General features: G+C 37.8%; 1 protein-coding gene across 1 annotated transcript in view; it reads left to right on the top strand.

Moving 5' to 3' along the window:
* tbc1d9 (TBC1 domain family, member 9 (with GRAM domain)) overlaps window positions 1-16,818 on the top strand; it is a 69,974-nt gene that overhangs the window by 29,453 nt on the left and 23,703 nt on the right. The window contains exons 5-11 of the mRNA XM_072584122.1: window positions 1,624-1,885; window positions 2,063-2,270; window positions 5,614-5,817; window positions 8,571-8,747; window positions 9,589-9,739; window positions 11,759-11,973; window positions 14,265-14,382. Of these exons, the coding sequence (XP_072440223.1) occupies window positions 1,624-1,885; window positions 2,063-2,270; window positions 5,614-5,817; window positions 8,571-8,747; window positions 9,589-9,739; window positions 11,759-11,973; window positions 14,265-14,382 (1,335 nt within the window). The remainder of the gene's footprint in view (window positions 1-1,623; window positions 1,886-2,062; window positions 2,271-5,613; window positions 5,818-8,570; window positions 8,748-9,588; window positions 9,740-11,758; window positions 11,974-14,264; window positions 14,383-16,818) is intronic.

Below are 16,818 nucleotides of genomic sequence, written 5' to 3'. Positions count from 1 at the left end.
AAAACAAAGACACACATGAGAATTCTTAAGAGGCATGGCATTCTAACAAGAACTCCATCAATAAACACATTGACTTAAATCCTATCTACCTTCCCTTAAAAAAAGATGATCTGAAATGACAGCACCTACTTTAAGAAACCTAGACCTATAAATAGAGAGGTGGTACATACCACCAGCACTTCACCAGAGACCCTCACTGATGATACCTAGTATGGTGATGAAACATCTGAAAACAAACCTTCAAGCTCAGCGATCTAACTTACAGAATTAATCCCAAATGTTGAATATATGAATAACTTGACATTCCTCACTCCATCTCATCACCATCCAAGTTTAGGCTGCTGAATAATCTTCTAGAAGTAACTGATTTAGTTAATAAGTTGAACGGTGTGGATTTGGAGTTGACAAACGTCACCCCACCTCTTCTACATTAGTATCGCATTTGATAAGCATCAAAAGTAACTCTAACTCTGAAGTTAAGCTAAACTGTGTATAACTTGAGTTAACAGCTAAAATGATGTGATATTATTCATGTCAGCAGATATGGTTGTTATAACATTATTGAAGCTTCCAAAGGCACCATAGTGACTGCTCAGATAATTCCCTCAATCTGTTCACCCTATGCTTGAATCTTTGAATGTGTCTTAATTTAAAATAAAAATGAACAAAATGCCATATACTAAATTAACTAATATAATTCTTTATTTTTTAAGAGCAGAATTGATAGTAAAATTTGTCTGGACACACTTCAAATCTAGACGTTCAATTAGGCAAGTACTTTCTAATTGGCAGAATAACTGATATCGAATAGCGTAGGATGTGCAGAGGCATATTTTATTGAAATGTGGTTACAGGCTAATTGATAAGAAAGCAAACTTTAATAGGAAAATAGGAACGTTTCCATTCACAGACTTCTGCTGAAACCTTTGCTTTTACAGATATTTACAAAATTGAATGTTTGGGTGTTTTTCTGAACTACTTGCTTGCAAATGTTTCTGTATTTTGCTTTTATTTCACTAAAGACTTAAATAGCCACTTGAATATACGAGTTACATTGTCATTGTATATTGTAACATTCCTAAATATTACTAATTTTGATGCAAGTTGTCTCATAATCAAAATACAGTAGTGCCTCGATATACGAACGACCCCGTTCACAAACAAATCAGTTTACGAACAGGATTGTATGTAAAATTTTGCTTCAACGTACGTACGAAATTCAAGGTATGAACGAAGTGAGACCACGTGGTTTCAAGGTGTGACCACATGGTTTCATTGTTCTGTTTTGCTACACACTTGTTGAACGCAAAAGCTCTCGGGCCCCACGTGATCTCATTCAGTTCATCTTTGGTGCGTGCACTTTGAACAGCGTTGGTTGCTACATCCAAGCATCCTTACGCTACCTGAACAATGGGAAAAATTGATTCAGTTCGTGAACTTTTCGGTTCACAAACCGGGTCCTGGAACGGATTAAGTTCGTAAGTCGAGGCACTACTCTATGTATAAATGAGATTTTAGTTCCTCTAATTCTGAAAGGTAACTAGGAATCTTTTTGTTGCTGTTCTCTTTGTGGTAAAGTGTTAGCACAAAAAGCCATTTTTGGGTTTTTTTGTTTTGTTTTAGCTAAATTAGTGATTCGATGGGCAGACATTACCCAGCTGGAAAAGAATACTACATTGCTGTTTCCTGAAATGATCAAAGTGAGCACAAGGTGCAGTGAATATATTTTCTCAGTTTTCCTCAATATTGGAGAAACCTTTAAACTAATGGAACAACTAGCCAATATTGCTATGAGACAGCTGCTTGATAATGAAGGTTTTGAAGAAGACCGATCACTTCCACGACTGAAAAAGAAGTCTCCTCAAAAAGTTTCTGTGCTAAAACGGTTAGTGATTTGTCAAATGAATTTAGATATCATTGAGCTTTCATTTTATTATGCAGTTCTGCCTGGGGCCAGTGAAGACATTTGACTGGTTTTGTGTGATTCATTTCATTTAGCACTGTACAATGCACTTTTTAAGGTCAAGCCCCGCTAATAAAACTTTTTTTTTTGAAACTGAAGGGACCTTGATGCTAGGGCAAAAAGCGAACGATACAGAGCTTTATTCCGACTTCCGAAAGATGAACGTCTGGATGGACACACAGACTGCACCCTTTGGACACCATTCAGTAAAATGCACGTCGTGGGTCAGATGTTTGTTTCTACTAATTACATCTGCTTCACCAGTAAGGAGGAAAACCTATGCAGTCTTATTATTCCTCTAAGAGAGGTGTGTGCCAACTAAGGTGACTTAAACTGGTCTTTTCTTAGAAACCTTGAAGAGTTTCTGAGCCTCATTTGTCCATTTCTGGCTGTATAAATTAGGTAACAGTTGTTTTTAATGGCTCAGTTATGCTCAAAGTGCAACATTTTCACTTCCACCAGGACTTGTGTGCCAAATGCCAGTCGACTTTTCTTTTAGTTGTATTTCAATTGTTATTTTGTTTTATATCAAAAACATTAATCAGATTTGGACTGTTGCTTGCAATCAAAAGCTTTTGCCTATTCAAGGAGTCTTTACGATGGAAATTTAATCAAAATAGAATTAATCTGACTCTTACTTTGGACGTAATGTTGGAATTCTTATTTCAGCAATGAGAACTAAAATAAATACCAAATAAAGTCTGAGAATCTTGTAGCTGACAAAAGATTCAACACTAAACAGGACTGAGGTTCACAAGGAGGATGTGTTAGCAATTCTGGAAAGTATGAAAATAGATGAGTCCCCTGGGCCAGATGGGATTTATCCTAGGTTTCTCTGGGATGCCAGGGAGGAGATTGCAGAGCCTTTGGCTTTAATCTATATGTTGTCATTGTCTACAGGAGTAGTGCCAAAAGACTGGAGGATAGCTTGTTCAAGAAGGAGTAGAGATAACCCTGCTAATTATAGACCAGTGAGCCTTACTTCGTTTGTGGGTAAAGTGTTGGAATAGGTTATAAGAGATAAGATTTTTGATAATCTAGAAAAGAATAAGTTGATTAGGGATAGTCAACACGGTTTTGTGAAGGGTAGGTCGTGCCTCAAAAACCTTGTTGAGTTCTTTTGAGGTGACCAAACAGGTGGATGAGGGTAAAGCAGTTGATGTGGTGTATATGGATTTCAGTAAGGTGTTTGATAAAGTTCCCCATGATAGGCTGTTACTGAAAATATGGAGGCATGGGATTGAAGGTGATTTGGCAGTGTGGATCAGAAATTGGCTAGCTGAAAGAAGGTGATAGTTGTTGGGAAATGTTCATCCTGGACCTCTCGTGGTGTACTGCAAGGATCTGTTTTGGGGCCACTGCTGTTTGTAATTTTTATAAATGACCTGGATGAGGGCATAGAAGGATGGGTTAGTAAATTTGTGGATGACGCTAAAGTCGGTGGAGTTGCGGATAGTGTGGAAGGATGTTGCAGGTTACAGGGGGTTATAAATAAGTTGCAGAGCTGAGCTGAGAGGTGGCTAGTGGAGTTTAATGCAGAAAGGGGTGAGATGATTCACTTTGGAAGAAGCAACAGGAATAAAGATTACGGGACTAATGGTAAGATTCTTGGTAGTGTAGATGAGCGAGAGATCTTTGTATCCATGTACATAGATCCCTGAAAGTTGCCACCCAGGTTGATAGGCTTGTTAAGAAGGCAGTCAGTGAATTAGCTTTTATTGGTAGAGGGATTGAGTTTTGGATCCATGAGGTCATGTTGCAGCTGTACAAAACTCTGGGGCAGCCATACTTGGAGTATTGCGTACAGTTCTGGTCACTGCATTGTAGGAAGGATATGGAAGGTTTGGGAAGGGTTCACAGGAGATTTACTCGGATGTTGCCTGGTATGAAGGGATGGTCTTATGAGGAATGGCTGAGGGACTTGAGGCTGTTTTTGTTAGAGAGAAGAAGGTTATGAGGTGACTTAATAGAGGCATACAGGATGATCAGAGGATTACATTGGGTGGACAGTGAGAGCCTTTTTCCTCAGATGGTGATGGCTAGCATGAGGGGACATAGCTTTAAATTGAGCTGTGATAGATATTAGACAGATGTCAGAGGTAGTTTCTTTACTCAGAGTAGCAAGGGCATGGAATGCCCTGCCTGCAACATTAGTGGACTCGCCAAGTTTAAGGGCATTTAAATGGTCATTGGATAAAGATATGGATGAAAATGGAATAGTGTAGGTTAGATTGGCTTTAGATTGTTACGCCGACCTGTGAAACCATCAAGGACCAAAGGGTCTGTACTACGCCGTTATGTTCTATGTTCTAAAACAGAATTCAGTTTTGTTTTGCTTCAATCTTGAGAGAGCATGGTGTGAAAGCGGGAGTTACAGAATGCTTTCCTCTTGTTCCCACCCACCCTTCAATAAATGTAAGTTCCAGCTTTAAAGAGAAACTAGAGATATGGCCATATTTTTATAAATGTTAAGTGTCCTTCCCAGATATAAAGAACAAAGACATGTTTTGACCATCAGTTTAGGAGTTATAAGAAAGATATTCTCGTGACTTCTTCATAAGGACTGCGGAAAAGTGAAAATTTGTCTTGTTGGGGTCTTATTTATTTATTCATTTCAATGTAGCTGTCTTCCGTCTGATTCGCTTGAGTTTTTAGTTGATGAGCTACATCCCTTGAAAGTGAAATTTTTGAATAAGAATGTTTTGTAAAGGAATAGGGTAGTGCTGTAGAATTCAAAATGTTTCACAATGCTTTGAGATGGCGCAAGAAGATATAAAAATGAGTTGAAATGAGTACTCAGTTCACTGATTAGCTTCAAAATCTTGGTGCTCAGAGCTGTAATGTTTGTGATTCTCTGGTAAAATTCCAAGTTTTGTTCTACCTGTTGCTAAATGTATGCATAATTATTACCAGTAGTACTGGTTAATGTCTGCAAAATGTTTGAACATCAGCAGTGAATGCTGTGACCCTTATTTGAAGTACATGATTACCCACTTTGTCATGGACCTGCAACACAACACTTGCCTTAAATACAAATTGTATTTCTTTCTGCAAAGATATGCATGACCAAAAGACAAAGCACCACGTGGACAGATCTGTATTGACATGTATGCTCTTAGTGTGTCAATATGTTTAAATAGTCTGGAAATGTGTCACATTGTACACAGTAAGGAGCAGTGGTGTGGGTTGGAAGGGCAATTCATTTTTCTGACTTGAACTCTAGTATGATAGAGCATCAATAAGATATGCTAGAAATGTGAAATACAAGCAGCAAACGCTTAGCAGGTCTGGTAGCATCTGTGGATAGAAAAATAGTTGATGTTTAAGCCAATGACCTTTCATTAGAACTAGAAAAACCTAAGAGATCTAACAGGTTTCTTCAGTTTGAGCTAAGGCAAGGCAGAAAGTGGGAGCAATTAAATGATGAAAGGTTTATGGCACAAAGCAAAAAGGGATGATAATTGATGAAAAATATAAACAAATACATATCTACAGGAGCCGTAAATGGGAATAGCAGAAACAGTACAACTGTACTAAAGTCCGGTAACTCACTGAGGAGCAGCGTGTTTCATTTGTTAAGTGATGTCATGGTGATTCTTGCTAGTTTCCCATGAATAAACTGAAAGATGTATAACCTTTTCCTTTCTTAGGTGACAATAGTGGAGAAGGCAGATAGTTCAAGTGTGCTTCCAAGCCCATTATCTATCAGTACCAAGAATAGGATGACTTTCTTTTTTGCCAACCTGAAAGACCGAGACTTCCTGGTGCAAAGAATTTCTGACTTCTTACAGCAAACAACATCAAAAATTTGCATTGACAAAGAAATTGTAGGCAGTCTCGGTTCAGATGATGAGGTATGTGGGAAAATACCATCTGTGAAGCAAATTTTAAGAAATTAGTAGTGTTCATTGTAATGCTAAGTTCTGAAAATCAGAATTCCTTGCTGTCTGAAGTATTTTACGGAGAGAGACTAAAAGTTGAAATCAAGGATATTTTGGAGATCGCTTGTATTGAATAGTAGTATATTGACTCTGAAATGTGCTTAATAATCTTGTTTGATTGCAGAATGATTAAAACTACCAAGCCATAACTTTTAATGAATGAATCTTTGCATGGAGAAACAATTGTAAAATGTCACATCATATAATCTGAAGCTATAACTAGAAATGTTATAGCATTTCCAAAATGTCTAAAGTAACATTGCACAACCAAGTTCTATAAATCAAAACCTGTTTATGCTTCAGATTCTTCAGTAACGGAATGTAACATTTTAAGAAATACTGAAGATTATACTTAATTAAGAAAAGGAAGGTGGTGAATATTGCTTTAAAAATATTCCTAATCTATTGCTGCATATATTCTTTTTAATTCAGCGCATATTCTGGGTTGCATACTTAATCTGAGATGTATCATCGGGTTATGAAGTGAGCTAGCTTAGACTACTCTTAAATCTAATATGTGTTTGAACCTTGTTTGAGATGAGATGAAAGGCTTGCTGCTCACTTCACTTTGGTGCCTCTGAATGTTCTAAATGAAACAAATCTCAGCATTTTCTTCAAATTCTCAGTAGCTAATAAGTCCCTGGGTGTGAAATAGATTGGAATTTTCTTTCTAGGTGACCATGACTTATTTTGCAGTCTGTGACAACACACAAATTATGTCGATAGATGTCTATGGTGCATTTTGAGGGCTTTCTTTGTACAAAGAACCTCCTTTGTCAACATCTAATTCAGGTTGGTGGTCTTTAGAGAGGATCTGTGTGATTTGTGAGCAAGATAAGAAAAGGCATTTGTTGTCAAACAATAATATTTCAAAAATTCTTATTGGGTCATGCAGAGTATAAACCAAGGTAAAAATGAGGACTGTAGATGCTGGAAACCCAAGTCTGGATTAGAGTGGTGCTGAAAAAGCGCAGCAGGTCAGGCAACATCCAAGGAGCAGGAAAATTGACATTTCGGGCAAAAGCCCTTCATCAAAAATAGAGGCAGGGAGCCTGCAGGGTGGAGAGATAAATGGGTGGGGGGTGGGGAGAAAGTAGCATAGAGTACAATAGGTGAATGGGGGTGGGGATGAAGGTGATAGGTCAGAGAGGAGAGTGGAGTGGATAGTTGGAAAGGAAGATGGACAGGTCATGGGGACCGTGCTGAGGTGGAAGGTTGGAACTGGGGTAAGGTGGGGGGAGGGGAAATGAGGAAACTGTTGAAGTCCACATTGATGCCCTGGGGTTGAAGTGTTCTGAGGTGAAAGAGGAGGTGTTCTTCCTCCAGGGTGGTGAGGGAGCGACGGTGGAGGCGGCCCAGGACCTGCATGTCCTCGGCAGAGTGGGAGGGAGAGTTGAAATGTTGGGCCACAGGGCAGTGGGATTGATTGGTGCGGGTGTCCCGGAGATGTTCCCTAAAGCGCTCTGCGAGGAGGCGTCCAGTCTCCCCAGTGTAGAGGAGACCACATCGGGAGCAACGGATACAATAAATTGCATTGGTGGATGTGCAGGTAAAACTTTGATAGAAGTGGAATGCTCCTTTGGGACCTTGGATGGAGGTGAGGGAGGAGATGTGGGCGCAGGTTTTGCAATTCCTGCAGTGGTAGGGGAAAGTGCCAGGACGGGAGGGTGGGTTGTTGGGGGGCGTGGACCTGACCAGGTGGTCACCAAGAATTATGAGTTTGAAATAAATTATGCCTAGAAGGTAACATAAAGATAGGGAAAGAAAGCTGCAATTAGAACAAGGGAGAGAGTGTGTTCAAAGAGACAGACAAAGTAACAATGTACATTTAATTTTAGTTAGTGTCCAATATTAACTACTTTCTGAAGGAACATGACTTCATACTTCTAAGACTAAATTTCTAGGAGCACATTGTGTGTTTCATAGCAACTTTTACTGACCATGCTGATTGACAAGTTACTTACGGAAGAATGAATCAACTCTAACCTTTTCAGGAATATCTCAGGAATATTGCAAGTTTAAACTTTTACATGGATGTTATTGTCTAGGTTCTCAGAAAGCAGGTTAAAATACAGGTGATGGCGAAACAGAGTAACTCAGATTGCTGCCTCTGGATTTCTGAATTTTAACCGAGCATGTGCATACTCCAGATGTTGCTGTCCACTTAATTTTTAATATAGATCACGCTGTTTGTTTCATTGTTAATTTCTATGCAAAATTCAGTCCCATAAATACTTCTGAATACGAATAATGATGAAACTTACCATTTGAGGCTGCTCCATTTTGTTTGATCTTGGATCATGTTGTTGGACAAAGTGAGGGAAGCACTTCCTACTTAATTTGAATATTTTTATCAACAAACCACATGCTACTGTGAATGATACAAAGTTACTGTGGTAATTTAGATTTACTGGATAACTATTTTGATTGTGCAATGACATAATCTGATGATAATTAAGGCTGATATCTCTAAACTTCTACAACTTTTTCCAACAGTTTTCCATGACCTTTTGATAACTTTTAAAATATTTGGAACACTCAAGTTTACTGTTTGTTTGTTTGTTTTAAAGTATAGCAAAATGTATTAAAATATGTTAATTCTATTAAAGACTAATCTGAGCATCATGATTTACTATTAAACAGTTTTCTAACTATTTGCCTTCCAGGTATTTTCCAGACAAAGCAGTATTGTTTCAGGTAGCCCACAGAGAAGTCTCAGTTCTACCTCTGACACAGATGGAGAGCGACAGCTTAATCTAAATGGAAATAGTATTCCAATAGCTACACAAACACTTATGACAATGTATCGTCGCAGATCACCTGAAGAATTCAATCCTAAAGTGGTATATGTTGCTTATTCATATATTAATATATATAAATTTATTAGATTTTTTTAACACGTACCTTTTGGATTGTTGACGTTTTCATTTTAAATTGCTGCATATCTAGTATAAACCTAGTGATCTTTGACCTGATTGTGCATGAATTATTATATACAAGCTGAAATATTATTGAAAAATATGCATCCTATTCTATAAAGAAAACAAAAAAGATACCTCAGACTATTTCAGATATATCTGCACAATCCCCAACTAAAGTAGGTATGCAAATAAGATTCCCATTTTTTAAATAAAACAGATAAATTCCTCTTTTACTCCTACCAATGTGTGTCTTCAACTCATCTACAAGAGGCATGTCTTGACTATGTTCTGTATCCTCCCCATAATACAGAATCTAACTCCGTCATTGAGAGTTGTGGTAGTCTTGCATCTCACCACTTCTACCAAGAATCTATTAAAACTGCAGTTCGTTGAAAAACACTGTGCTGCTTTCTGCAAGTTTGAAATTTGAAATTTAAAAACAGCACTGCAGAGTTGACAGTGATGCCATTTTAGACAGTGAAGCAAGTGCTGATTATTAAAACAAGATGCCTTATTAATACTATGGCAGTGACCTGACCTTTTAAAACACTTTAATCATTTTTTTAAAGTGATACATTTGTGCAATTAATTTAATGCAAAATGTTCCATAGATATTACTTTTCATTATGTTAAAAATCCAATTCTGATAGTTGTTAGTTAAAACTCTAAAGTTTAGAAAATGAATGTGTATATTTGCCATGAAATCTTTAGTGTCCACAATTCGTATACTGTTCATTTTTTTTACATTGTATCTGACAACTAGGCAAAGGAACTAATGAAGGAGCAATCCTGGCAAGTTCACTTTGCTGAATATGGCCGTGGAGTATGCATGTATCGCACAGAGAAGACTCAGGAGCTTGTACTGAAAGGCATCCCTGAAAGTATGAGGGGGGAGCTTTGGTTACTTTTTTCAGGTATGCAAGACAGAAGATTAGATCAGCACTATACTTGTTTTTTGTTTTGAAAGTATCATCAAGGTTTGCCTTTCAAAATTATCTTCATTAAATAAAAGTGGATAAATCCTCAGGATCTGATCAGTTGTACTCTTGAACTCCGTGGGAAGCTTGGGAAGTGATTGCTGGGCCTTTTACTGAAATATTTGTATCCTTGATAGTCACGGGTGAGGTACTGGAAGACTGGAGGTTGGCAAATGTGGTGCCACTTTCAGAAAGGTGGTAAGGACAAGCCATGGAACTATAGACCAGTGAGCCTGACATCAGTGGTGGGCAAGTTGTTGGAGGGTATCCTGAGGGATAGGATATACATGTATTTGGAAAGGCAAGGACTGATTGGGGAGAGTCAATGTGGCTTTGTGCGTGGGAAATCATTTCTCACAAATTTGATTGAATTTTTTTGAAGAAGCAACAAGGAGGATTGATGAGGGCAGGGCAGTAGATGTGAACTATATGGACTTCAGTAAGGTGATCAACAAGGTTCCCCATGGGATGGCAGAGGGTAGTGGTGGAGGGTTGTTTTTCAGACTGGAGGCCTGTGACCAGTGGAGTTCACTACTTTTCGTCCTTTATATAAATGATTTGGATGTGAGCATAAGAGGTTTAGTTAGTAAGTTTGCAGATGACTCCAAAATTGGAGGTGTAGTGGACTACAAAGAAAGTTACCTCAGATTACAACGGGATCTTGTTCAGATGGGCCAATGGGCTGAGGAGTGGCGGATGGAGTTTAATTCAGATAAATGCGAGGTGCTGCATTTTGGGAAAGCAAATCTTAGCAGGACCTCTACACTTAATGGTAAGGTCCTAAGGAGTGTTACTGAACAAAGATCTTGGAGTGGAGGTTCATAGCTCCTTCAAAGTGAAGTCGCAGGTAAATAAGACAGTGAAGAAGGCGTTTGGTATGCTTTATTGGTCAGAGTATTGAGTACAGGAGTTGGGAGGTCATTTTGTGGCTGTACAGGACATTGGTTAGGCCGCTATTGGAATATTGCGTGCAATTCTGGTCTCCTTCCTATTGGAAAGATGTTGTGAAACTTGAAAGGGTTCAGAAAAAAATTACAAGGATGTTGCCAGGGTTGGAGGATTTGAGCTATAGGGAGAGGCTGAACAGGCTGGGGCTGTTTTCCCCGGAGCGTCTGACGCTGAGGGGTGACCTTATAGAGGTTTATAAAATCATGAGGGGCATGGATAGGATAAATAGACAAGGTCTTTTCCCTGGTGTGGCAGAGTCCAGAACTAGAGGGCGTAGGTTTAGGGTGAGAGGGAAAGATATAAAAGAGACCTAAGGGGCAACATTTTCACACAAAGGGTAGTACGTGTATGAAACGAGATGCCAGAGGAAGTGGTGGAGGCTGGTACAATTGCAACATTTAAAAGGCATTTGGATGAGTTTATGAATTGGAAGGGCTTGGAGGGATATGCACCCGGGAACTGGCAGGTGGGACTAGAATTTGTTTGGGATATTTGGTTGGCATGGACAGGTTGGACCGAAGGGTCTGTTTCCGTGCTGTACATCTCTATGACTCTGTGACTCTAAATAGAAAAATCTTTCTAATTTAGTCTTTATTTAATTTTGTTCTTTTTGTTAATAGCACAGCCTTTTAGTTGCAAACAGGGAATGCCTTATTCCTGATAGAATTTAATATTATCGAGAATTTCTTAAACTAGAATTTGCCTTAATTCCACCTAAAGGAAAAGAGGAAATATTCAACAAAATAGCTTCAAGATCAACAATAAAACTCACTTTTATTAATGACCGTGTTTATTAGAAGGTGAAAAAAAAAGAAATTGCCCATTGCAATCTCAATCTTAAAATGAAAAGTTTTTGTCTTTCCTTTCTTACTCTTACTTCACCATTCTTTCACTTAATGAGACCATTAAAGTGTTATATATTGAAGCCAACTATTGTGATTCAAAATATCCTAAGATAAACTATACAACTTTGCTCATTTTGTAAAATATAAAAGCATGTTCTTACAGGTGCCATTAATGAGATGGCCACCCATCCTGGATATTACTCCGATTTGGTGGAGAAATCCCTTGGAAAGTACAACCTAGCCACAGAAGAAATAGAGAGGGATCTACACCGCTCGCTCCCTGAGCATCCAGCATTTCAGAATGAGATGGGAATTGGTGCTCTGCGACGGGTACTCACTGCCTATGCTTTCCGAAATCCTAACATAGGATATTGCCAGGTAAATAATATTGTAATGCAACAGTGGTGTGCTTCAATTTTCAAAAACATTGACAAAGCCAACAGTGGAGTTAATTCACTCAGAATCCTGGTGCTTAAATACTTTGCTTTGTCATGAGACATATAAATCTTTATAAAATTATTTTCTTGTTTTAATTGAAATATAATAGCATTTTAATGAGTAATGCATTACATGGCATTTTTTGAATGGGTAAGGCTCTAGATTTGATATCCACAGTATTTCCAATTTTGGCTTTCAAGTGTGATGTGAGAATGTAAATTATGAATAATTGCAGTCCCAATATTGATCCCTGAGGTATACCACTAGTCACTGATCGCCAACAGAAAAGTACTCATTTATTCTCACTCTTTGCTTCCTGTTAGTTAATCAATCCTTTATCCATGCTAGCACATTAACCAGAATGCCATGTATCTTTATCTGATGCAGCAGTATTTTGTGCAGCACCTTGTTGGATGCCTTCTTGAAATCTAGATTCCCCCACATCATCTGAGTCCTCCTTGCCCACTGTACCCGTAATGTCTTCATAGAATTCCAGCAGATTAGTTAAGCATGACCTGCCTTTCATGAACCCATGCTTGAACTGCAACATATTCAAAAAACACAATGAAGAAAATATATGAAAATATATTAAAGATAAAGTTCATTGATTGGAGAAATTTCTGAGATTAAAGGGAATTAAGCAAGTGTGATGTAAGATCTGCTTTTTAATATATATTTTATTATCATTTTATTTTTAAATTTAGTTTTGAGTCTTTAATATTAAGATAAATTAATGTTAACAATAAAAAGATATAAGGGGATTACCTTAGAAGTAGGAATTTGGTCATAATTTCAAATCAAAATCTGAAGAGATTATTTGAAGCAGAATACTTTTAAACTCGGGTGTATGAAAGCTTCTCCCTGGAGCTGTCAGATTTTCCAGACTGGAAGTCATAGCCACAGTTAAATTGAGCCTATCAAGGTTTGAGAGAAAGATTTTGTTTTTTAAATTCTGGTGTAAATACTGGGTGCTTTTGGGTACATACAGTTGTATTTTTGGAATCTGAAAAGGAGTATTCTGAGATTAATGGGGTAGTTTAAGTGTTATGTATATAGTTGGGTTTATTCTAAATTCTTAATTTTCTTGCTTTGTAAGCTTTTGTTGTTGAAACCAATCTGCTACATTTTGCTTGTGTTTCAGTGAGAGACCATCTTATTAAAAACCAAAAAAGCCAAGTATAATTCATCAAGCCAGATTTCGGTCTGAAATCTGACTTTTCTAGTAACAACATCAACTGGAGCCATAGCACTAATTAATCTGGGGAAAAAAGATAAGATGCATAAACAATACGAATAGTTTTAACAGAAAATGAAATTAGGATGCTGACAACTTGTTCCCTCAGGAAGTAAAGGTGTTATGTCGGAAAAGCATAGACCACTTTGGATATGTAGAGCAATTAAAATGTAAAATAAGATGAAATAAACATCTGCCAAATCTAAAGCAAATAGCAGGAAAAAAAATCATGATGAAGCAAATATTAGATGCAAATATCTTTAAAAGCTCTCAGGTTGGTAAATTAAATTATGATCCTTAACAATATAATTCTATACTTATGAATAATAGAATGTAAGTAATATAAAAGCACAATGTTAAATTTGTATGAATCATATGTTAGGTGGAATATTATGTCTCATTTTTGCCACCTTAACTGTAGACAAGACTCCATAGAAGAGATGTTAAAAAGAATCATGAAATTAAACAAGGGATGAGAAGATTTTGGCTTGAGGAGAGAATAGTGAAATTGAGGCTCTGTTCACAGCATTAAGAATACTTAGAAGGTATTTGATAGAACTGTAATTCATTGTGAAGATTTCCATTATTAAATATTTTCACTACTTAGTGGGTTTGCAGCAAAAATGTAACATCCATAATACATTAACAGTTATGAGATTATGCTATATGCAAAGATTTGATGGGGATATTAATGGGGATATAATCCATAATGGTCGAAGTGGTAAATATTTGAATGAGGCAAAGTGAGAACTAAACAGATAGCTGTTTATGAATCCAGAATGATAGCTTTCTTCCGTACAATAAGACCTTATGGTATTATTCAATGATAACTAACTTTGCTAAATTAATTTTCATGTGTTCAGAAGATCCAACCTACTTGAGCATTACTAATTTATGATGTGTTATTTGTGACAAAGACTAAAGTTTATAAATGGATTTTTATATAAAATAGATTATACAACATCTTACTGAATACTGTTTATCTTTGCAAATACAGGCAATGAACATTGTTACTTCAGTGCTACTGTTGTATGCAAAAGAAGAGGAAGCTTTCTGGTTGCTAGTTGCACTTTGTGAACGGATGCTGCCAGACTACTATAACACTAGAGTGGTTGGTAAGTGTGGTTTAGTTGTGGAAAGTGCTAAAATGTAGTATTGATGGCAAGGAAAATAATTGTTCATTGGAGAGGGGTCTGCCCGCTGACCTAAGTGGGCAGCTAAATAAAAAATGGAATTTTTCCTAGCAAAATAAATGTCTGTCAATTCAGTTTGTTTTATCCAGTTTGTCCTTTTCATTGTATCATAATCAAATTTACAGTTCAAGACCTACATTTAGCATGAAAAGATGTTCAGTAGTGATGTCTTCACAGAGGTGACTCGTGCGTGCGTAGAAAATAGGAGTAGGAGTAAGCTGATTGGCCTTTGAGCCTGCTCTGCCATTCAATATGATCATGTCTGATCATCCAACTCCATACCCTGTTCCAGCTTTGTCCCCATACCCTTTGATCCTTTTAGTGTATCGAACTACATTTATCTCTTTTCTGAAAACATTCAACTGCTTTCTGTGACAGAGAATTCCACAGACTCTCCAATCCCTGGGCGACAAAATTCTCCTCAACTCAGTCCTAACTGGCTTACCCTATACTCTTAAACTGTGACCCATAGTGCTGGACTCCCTGGTTATCATGAGTATCCTCTTGTGCTTATCCTGTCTTGTTGTACTAGAATTTTGTAGGTTTCTATGACATCCCTCCTCATTCTTCTGAACTCCAGTGAACATATTTCTAACTGATCCAATTGTCCTTCATACAGCAGTCCTGTCAGCATAGGAATTAGGCTAGTAAACCTTTGTTGCGCACTCTCTGAAACCAGAACATACTTTATAAGATAAGGAGACCAAAACAGTACACACTACGCCAGATACGGTCTGACCAAGGCCCCATACAATTGCAGCAAGAAATTCCTGCTTCTGTACTTGAATCCCTGTGCTATGAAGGCTAACATATTGTTTACTGCCTTCACCACCTGCTGTATCTATGTGCTTACTTTGTGATACCCAGATCCCATTGCACCTCACCTTTCCCAATCTATTGCCATTCAGATAATAATCTGCTTCCCTGTTTTCACTTAAGTGGATAGCCTCATTTTTACCCACATTATACTACATCTACCTTGCATTTACCCACTCACTCAACTTGATGAAATCGCACTGAAACAGCTCTGTAGCCTCCTCAAAGTTCACCATTCCACCCAGTTTTGTATTATCTGCAAACCTGGAGAAATTGCATTTAGTTTCAGCATCTAAGTCATTACAGAACAACTTTGATTATCCGAACGATGTGGGCAGGGAGTATTTTATTCTGGTAACTAATTGTTTGGCTAACTGATCTGAACATAAACGAAGGAAGCATTCTCAAGTGTAAATGAAACTTCATGACACTGCCTCAGCCAGAAGCACTGACTTGAGAAAATCAAATCGAAAGATACTCTGGAATGGATCAGGGCCATCTTTTCTGTAGTTTTATGTGGGCTCTCAAATCTCTGCCTGAGTTTCTGTCAGTGTCTCTGCTCAGAGACGTGCTGTTTCACTTATCTGGGTCATTGAATGAGGTACCCAAGTCTATAACCAATTGTCTAAAATAGTTGAACCTAAACTTCAGATTGTAATTAAAGTATCGGGGAAAAAAAGCTGCATGTAAGTCTGTAAATGTACTTGCTGAAAGAACAGCTGTCAGAAGCTTTCTGCTGTGTATGACAGAGAGAGAGACTAAGAGAGTCAGAAGGAGATAGAGAGAAAGGGGCAGAGACCATGTGAGAGAGAGAGAGAGAAAACGAAGCAGAAGAGCAGTGAAGAAAGCAAGAGAGAGAGCGGCAGGGTGGGAGAGAAGTTGCTGAGTTCATTGGTGGACAAGTCCGTCTCGGAAACAGAGTTTCTGCAGGTAGTGACAGAGTCTGGTTTCCGATCTCAAACTTTGGGACCTTGAGATCTTGTTCAGATAATTGATGTTCGGATAACCAAGGTTGTTCCTAAGGTAATCTTTTCCCTGCTGCTGTTAAAACCGCTATTTTTTTTAATATTTGTACATGCAAGAGAAGTAGTCAAAACAAATATCACAAAGCTGCATTTTTAAGTGTTTCTGCTTCTGTACAAATAGTGAAGAATCTTAGCTAATTAACTGTAAAGAATTTCTCCAGTAATTTAGAGCCAGAGGAATTAAATTTGAAACAATTAGCCTCTACTTATTTTGAAGGAATTTTAAAGATGTTTTGCCAGCATCTGTTTCTTTTGTTGTTGCTCAGGAAGCTCAATATAGATGAATGGTAATAAAATTGCTTTCTAGAATAAAGCACATTTCAGCTGCTCAACTTGTTCATGTTTTTGCCAAACTTGAGTACAATTTCAGACATTTGTAGTTGTACTACACACTGAGCCAGCACCTTTTTAATTAGAAACACAATGGATACTGGCTTTGCCTTCGGTTTCATGAGTAGCACCTTAGAAATTATGCCCCACTATTCCCACAGTCACCACAACCTGAAAAGATTTAACC

This window comes from Chiloscyllium punctatum, chromosome 14 (genome assembly GCF_047496795.1).
Source record: "Chiloscyllium punctatum isolate Juve2018m chromosome 14, sChiPun1.3, whole genome shotgun sequence".
Lineage (NCBI taxonomy): Eukaryota > Metazoa > Chordata > Chondrichthyes > Orectolobiformes > Hemiscylliidae > Chiloscyllium > Chiloscyllium punctatum.
The sequence above is the reverse complement of the archived record's forward strand: the minus strand, read 5'-3'. Positions and strand labels throughout refer to the sequence as shown.